At 44.1% G+C, this 6963-nt stretch overlaps 1 protein-coding gene across 1 annotated transcript; it reads right to left on the bottom strand.

Annotated features, from left to right (window-relative positions):
- Positions 1 to 339: 339 nt before the first annotated feature.
- Positions 340 to 4799, bottom strand: LOC133924559 (receptor-like serine/threonine-protein kinase ALE2). The gene is made up of 8 exons (XM_062370151.1): positions 4606 to 4799; positions 3787 to 3903; positions 3547 to 3633; positions 3077 to 3448; positions 2736 to 2984; positions 1792 to 2175; positions 1383 to 1623; positions 340 to 1240 (listed from the first exon to the last, which is right to left on the bottom strand). Exons 1-8 carry the CDS (start codon positions 4652 to 4654, stop codon positions 580 to 582), a joined length of 2160 nt encoding a protein of 719 aa, XP_062226135.1. The 5' UTR covers positions 4655 to 4799; the 3' UTR covers positions 340 to 579.
- Positions 4800 to 6963: the final 2164 nt, after the last annotated feature.

The following is a 6963-nucleotide window of genomic DNA, read 5'->3' as shown; positions in this document are numbered from 1 at the left end:
TTCTCTTAATTTTTTTTGGATTTTTAGAAAATTTTGATAGGAAATATACATTTTGTAAGAAGTGTCTAAAGTGTTAGAAAACCTAAAATTTCACAACTAAATATGAACCCATCTTGATCTCTGAAAAGATTCGATTATATCTTTTAAAATTTTTTGATACGATATATAGTGGATAGAACCCCTAGTTATAAACATAAATGAATAAAAAAAGATAAATCTATTCCCCTCATTATCTCTTTACAATTATTCTCTCCTCATTATCTTTTACAATTATTCTCTCGAAAGATCACTAAACTATACTTAATAGTAGTAGTTCCTTAATCTGTATAGTAATGATTCCTCAATAGTGACTGTGTTCAGCGTCAGGATAATATAATCGCGATTCTGACAAGTGACAACCTCGAATTTTTTTCGGTCGTCTACGTTAAATTTGGAAAAAATTCGCCCCGGGCCAAAATGCATCGATTACATTAGAGGATCAGAACGATGTGCACTTCGCAGCAGCCACCAAAATCTCATCACGCAGCAGCTATACAGTTCAGGATCGAGACAATCTGCTTATCATCGCCGGCTAGCCGGCTACGAGATGTAGCCTTCCACGTTGCCGTCGTCCGAGGGACGGCCGTGCTCGCTCATGCTCCCCCTCAGCCTGTAGAAGCTGAGCCTACCCTTGGCGCGCTGCGGGCCGGACCAGTCGTACATCGCCAGGGACTCGATCTTGTCCAGCACCGCGCTTGACGCCGACTGAGGCCTCCGCGGTGCCGCCGCCTCGTCGGCGGCCGCCAGGTCCGAACCGTAGTCCCGGGGGAAGGCCCGGCGTGGCGTGGCAGCGTCGTCGTCGTCGTTCCACGGCGACTCCTCCGTCGCGCCGCCGCCAAAGGAGCCACTGCCGATCTCGTCGCCGCTGCCGCTGTGGATCAACTTCAGCGCCTGCACGACCTCGCCCATGAACGGCCGGTGGGACGCCTCGACGTGCACGCACATGGACGCGATGGCGGCCACCTTGGCCAGCTTCTCGAAGTCGTACCCCGCGGGCATCGACGGGTCCACCAGCCGCTGCAGGCCTTCCCGGCTGGTGAGGAGCGGGCGCGCCCAGGTGACGAGGTTCTCGGACCCCGGCGGCTGGGTCATGTCCACGGGCTTCCGGCCTGACAGCAGCTCGAGGAGTACCACCCCGTAGCTGTACACGTCGCTCTTGACAAGCAGATGCCCCGTCATTGCATACTCTGGGGCAACGTACCTGCAAATTGTGTAAGAAAATTGTATAAATTGTTCAAGCAAGAATAAAATAACTTGGCTTAGAATCATGGTAATTGCATTCAAGAATTATATGATATTACGGTGGTACTTGGGAATAATAATAATAATAGTATAGGTCTTACCCGAAAGTTCCCATGACCTGAGTAGAAATATGATCTATGCCATCTGACGCTTCCTTTGCCAACCCAAAATCAGCAACCTTGGAGGTGAAATCGTTTTCCAATAGAACATTGCTAGCCTTGAAATCCCGGTGAATGACATGGGGATTGGCGTCCTCATGCAGATAGGCTAGTCCCCTTGCTGCGCCGAGGGCTATTTTCATTCTACTGCCAAAATCAAGCGGGCCATATATTTTATCCGAGCCTGAAATATCAAAATAGAAGTACGCAAATACATGATTATTACTATGCCAATGCAAAAAAAAAAGAGAGAGATAAGAGCATGACGTTCTAGGCTTCCCGGTCCTAGTTTCTTATAATAGTTATGCAAGTACTGTTAAGATGCTATGAAAATTAACATAGTTTTACATACCATGTAGATGAGATTCAACGCTTCCGTTTGGAACAAGCTCAAACACCAAGCATCTCGTGCTCCGTTCAATGCATATACCAATCAGCTTGACAAGATTGCGGTGATGCAAACGACTTAGCATCTCAACCTCTGCAATGAATTCCCGGTCTTTGTTCTGATGTTTCCTTCTGAGTAATTTGATAGCAACCTCAACACCATCTTCAATTATACCACGATAAACACGTCCATAACCCCCTTCACCTATTATCTTGCTGAAGCTGAAGTTTTCTGTGGCCTTCTCAAGCTCTGATGTTGAAAATGTCTTAACCGTGGATGGGCATGTTCCTATTGTTGAAACAAATGATGATGTGGAGCTGCTCATACTGGAGAACGATGACCTCATAACTGAAACAGAAAAAAATATGTTACACAAAGGGGAGTAGACAGTCTGAATATGTTTTATGGTTCCAGGTGCATAGTTCATCGGGAATTAAAGCAAGATCATAAGTAGATGGTAAACCTTAGTGGTCAAGTCATTGCTCTGTGCTTACTAACTTTTATCTTAGTAAATACTAAGTATTGAGTCCTCTTCAAAAAAAATACTAAATATTGAGATTATGGTGTCACGATATAATTCGGCATATAATAAACCGAGGTAATGATGGTCCCACCATTAGAACCAATAGAGCAATATAAATGGAATAGAAATAAACCCTAAATTTAACACTGAAGTCAAGGACTAACAAGGATCAGGGTGACTTCCTGGCGATGGGAGGCAGGGGCACAGGAGTGCACATGGCCTGACCCAGGTTCTAATTTCTGGTACAGGAGTGGAAAGCACCCTCGTCCAGAAAAAAGGTCAACGGCCAACATGTAATTTGCAACTTAATTAGTCTAAATCAAAGTGGCTATAATGCAATACACCAGAGTTGTGGTATGAGCTTGTACCAACTGTCAAAAACTACCTCCTTTTCTGGTGATCGACGAATTTGAAATATGACCAGTAGCATGAGAATTTTCAAATCCTTTATATCTCCAAATGATGCCAATGGCAAAGCACATCAAAACAAGAACCACAGCTGACAATGCTATTATGGCAACCATTTTAGAGTTAATCTTGTGATGGCCTCTATTGTGTATATTTGCACCAAAAGGGTACTCATTACTGCTTACTGGACCCAATGATCCTGGAATAGGTACCAAAGAAGGAAGACCTGCAATATGTCTATGATTAAATAAAGCAAGCAATAAAAGAAATTGGGGAAGCCTAGTGAAGTGAATGTATCAACAATTATGTATTATTCACCTGGATAATAAACAAATGTAACATCATAGTCACCAAAAATGGATGAGTTTATTGGCACCTTCTTTTTCAAAAATCTGTTGCTAATCAGTAAGGCTGAAGTCCTATCAAACTTCTGACCAAGTGGCACCAAATCAATGGTTACCGTTGTCTTTTCAGGATCTTGAAGACTACTCCCAGCACCCATTATCCGAATTTGACTCTGTTTCAGGAATGTTCCTGCTGCAACCTCGATTTCTAACTCATCAATTCTTGGAAATAACTGATATGGTGCCACTCCAAGGTCAAGCTGAATTTGCATAGGATATACACAACCACAGGGGGAACCAATTGGAGTCGAAGTAAGGGGAGCAGAACAAGTTATTCCACTGCAATCTGTTAAAATCCAGGCATGAACGTGTCTATTATTGTTATTTTTCTTCTGTACTAACAATAAATTTGCACTCTCTATTGGACAGTGGAGAAAAAAAAACCTTGTCTTTCTGATGACAGCGATGAAGGTGGTGGGGAAGCATGCCTTTTTCTGTGATGCCTATGCACTGGGTGACTAATAATGGGCCCTGAGAATCAAAGGGAACAATGATTTGTATGAAGAATGCTAAATAAAACAAGTAGCTGAAGTGGAAGAGTACACGTTGAAATTAGAATTGTATGTTCTTGTTACACCACTGTTACAATCGATGTGTACAAATCTCAAGAGTATTTCTACTTACGTTGAGGTTGAGGAGAAGGGGCTGGGGCTAGGGCAGGAAAACGATGGTGATGCGTTCTGATCCAGAATCCCAATAAATATGCTGCAATACTTGTTGAGCTTGATGTTCCCAGTTGCCCTGTATAGGACATTCAAATAAAAAATAATTAACCCAAACAATGCATACAATTATCACAATAACTAAAATAGAGAACTCGTGCTACAGTACAACTTATGTGAAAATGCGTTTAATGCACTGAAAATTGGGATGCAAATATACACCCTTTTTGTTTCCATCATTTAGAGCTGTACAGTCTATACATTTAGGCGACGCGGAGTGCAATGACAACTTTACTCAAGAAAAATAAAGAGCCCTTGTTTCAAACAAAAAAAAAAAGGAAAAGAAAATGAGGAGCCCAAAACCCTCACCAAAGCCTAAAAATTTCGAGTTCGGCATTAGTACAGAAAATGTCAAACCCAGATCACAGCTCCTGTTGTATTAAGGCACGCCGGGTTTAACACAGCAACTCAGGCACGCGAAGAAGTGTATAGAATATCACCGCAGCGCCAATGCGACAAATTCAAAGCACAAATTTTCAGGAAAAAAAATCCCAACATTCGGATGCTAAGCTTGAGACGATTCAAGGAAGAGCAAGAAAGAAGTCACCCCCATAAACAGGGGAACTTGCCACGCACGCCATGCCCGTCTCTCCTCCCCGGTGATACCATTGAAAGGCCGCGAACCAGAGGCTAGAATTCGACCCGGCATTGCAACTCGAATTCGAGAAAACGCACGGCAAGAAGGCGTGGAGAGGAAAGATGGAAAATCCCATGGACGTACCGCAAACCACCAGGAGGAGCAGCAGAAACGCTCCCAGCGGCGGCGTCATCTCGGGATGTTGCCTGCCGGCGGCGGTCGCCGGTGTTCTGGTGGGAGGGCCGGGCTCAAGGCGCCGTTGCCATGTGGGCTCTGGGCGGGGGATCCCAGTCAAGTCCGCCTTCTTCTCTTCCTCGCGCTCTGGCCTGCTGCTGCTGCTGCTGGCCTGCTGCTGCTGCTGCTGCTGCTGCTCCAAGTTTCTTCCTTTTTTTTCCCGGAGTCCTTTTTTGTTCTTCGCATTGAAGTGAGACGCTGGTCCCGAGGGAGCATTAATTGGATGTTGGGAGATACACCAAGAAGGTCTTTAAAGCTTTTCCAAGTGTGTCTTATTTTTTACTATATTTTTTCTCTCCAGGGTCAGAGACTGGTTTTCCAAGTGTGACCCAGAAATCTCTTTTGGCACTTATTTATTTCTGGAAACAATGTTGGTACAACTTTTGGAATTTTTTTTATGTGATTTACTAGTGCACTCTTGCACAAGAATCCATATTTTCATCTAGATCTGATTGTGAAAAGTTGGATGATGGTTTCTCATAAACCACTCCTTTTTTCTGAAATAAAAAAAAAGCATAGCATAACTGGGAGACACCTTCAGTCCAAGTGTTGCCAAATGCTTTCCGATTTTGGCCTCTGTTTTGGAAAAAATCAAGGTATGTATATTAAGTGTCATAAGTTATGACAGTGGGACATTCGGAGCCATCAAGTAGCGGAGCTCTTGCTCATCTTATTAGTACTCCTCTTTCTTCTCTTATATGTCCAAAAATTGAGAGACACCAAATAAAAATGATTGTGTTCGGATGGAAGACGAAGTCCTGTATATGGTTGGTTAGTTGGCCAAGTTTTAAACGATAGTTGGCCAAATTTCGTAAATCTATAAATATTTTAATAAATTATCATAAAACTATATATTAAGTAATAGTTTCATAAAATTACAGATTTAGTATCATTTTTATCGTAAAATTTAAAATAATTTGATAAATTATCGCAAAACTACAGATTTAAATATTAATTTTACAAACTACAGATTTAACACCGATTTTATCGTAAAACTAAAGAGTCTAAAAGAATAGTCCCCAGTCTCATTACTATGATGACCAGATGTTGCTTGCAATCTCACGCCAAAATCCTCTATCGGATTGTACAGTGCGCTAGCTCTAGTGCTCTACCACGCACATTGCCCATGGATATGCTTTGACGCGGCACGTGCAAATGTTTAGCCCTGCTTTGCGACGCGAGATTATTCACATGAAGTTCATTGCGCGGTGCAGGCTTCGTCCTTGATTTTCTTCGAAATTCAGTTTCCTTTCTTGCAGCCATCTTCCGGTAATCGTTGGAGCAAACTTTTGATACGCACTGCTAGCTAGATCGATCGACATCCACTGGCTGGGTTCAGTCGACCGATCAGATCTCTGGTTGGAAATCATCACGCCATCGCAAGGCTAGATCGATGAAACATTTGGCACTACGCATTAACCAAACCACACCCCGGGCCGAGCGCTTGAACCGCAACCACCGAACCCAACCAGCCACAGGACTAGACTTTACTCCTTTCTTGTCAGCCTCCCTCCTTGCCTAGGCTGTTGCGAGGTGTGCCATCCATGATGCGCGCGGTCTAGGCACTAGCACAGTGTCATGTGATCGAGGCACTTATCGTTGCAGGAGTTGACCACACCTGCGGCGGCGTGGCATCCCATGCAAGCATCGGTATTCATATCCTGCAGCGCTAGCTTCCTTCCTTGGCTAACGAGGACGACCAGGGAGGCAACAAGGAGCAGTAGGAATCCTGGAACCGGTTGACGTATGCTGCATGCTCCTCAGCTCACTCCTCCGTGCAAGAGGCCTCCAGGCCGGTGCCGGAAGGAAGAGGACGTGGACATGACACAACTCATGTGGCATGCTCGATCGGCCGTTGCCGACGCCGCCGTACGTACGTATTAACGTGTGCGAGGAAATGGTGGGTACGACGATACACCAAAGCCCAACAGAACAGAGAGGAGGCGCTTCTTCAGTTCTTCTTGTCTGATTCTGCAAGCACTGATGAATCCTCGGAGGCCAGTAAGGTCTGACCAGACCACACTGACAGATGAGCAGAAACGGTTGCCCGATGTTAATACGATACGGTGCTAGTAATTTGGATGTTCCAGATATTCGCGTCTGAAAGTCAAAACAAAAATTGCTGAGGAGAAGGATTAAGGAAGGAGAAGTCGTGGCATATTGCTTTAACCAATTGCATCTGTCGGAACTATTTTCATAAACAGTACCAAAACATTCAATTCAAATAGAGAGAGAAGTGGATGTGGAAAAAATCAACTCACTCTGAAC

Source organism: Phragmites australis, chromosome 7, assembly GCF_958298935.1.
Source record: "Phragmites australis chromosome 7, lpPhrAust1.1, whole genome shotgun sequence".
Classification (NCBI taxonomy): domain Eukaryota; kingdom Viridiplantae; phylum Streptophyta; class Magnoliopsida; order Poales; family Poaceae; genus Phragmites; species Phragmites australis.
This window is presented reverse-complemented; position numbering and strand designations above follow the sequence as displayed.

Excerpts from the sequence above, each read along its gene's own strand:
- LOC133924559 (XM_062370151.1), bottom strand. The coding sequence starts at position 4,654 with ATGACGCCGCCGCTGGGAGCGTTTCTGCTGCTCCTCCTGGTGGTTTGC. Across the intron at positions 3,449-3,546 it reads GCTGTCATCAGAAAGACAAG|ATTGCAGTGGAATAACTTGT; the intron begins GTTTTTTTTTCT and ends GGATTTTAACAG. Across the intron at positions 2,176-2,735 it reads GTCGATCACCAGAAAAGGAG|TTATGAGGTCATCGTTCTCC; the intron begins GTAGTTTTTGAC and ends TTTCTGTTTCAG.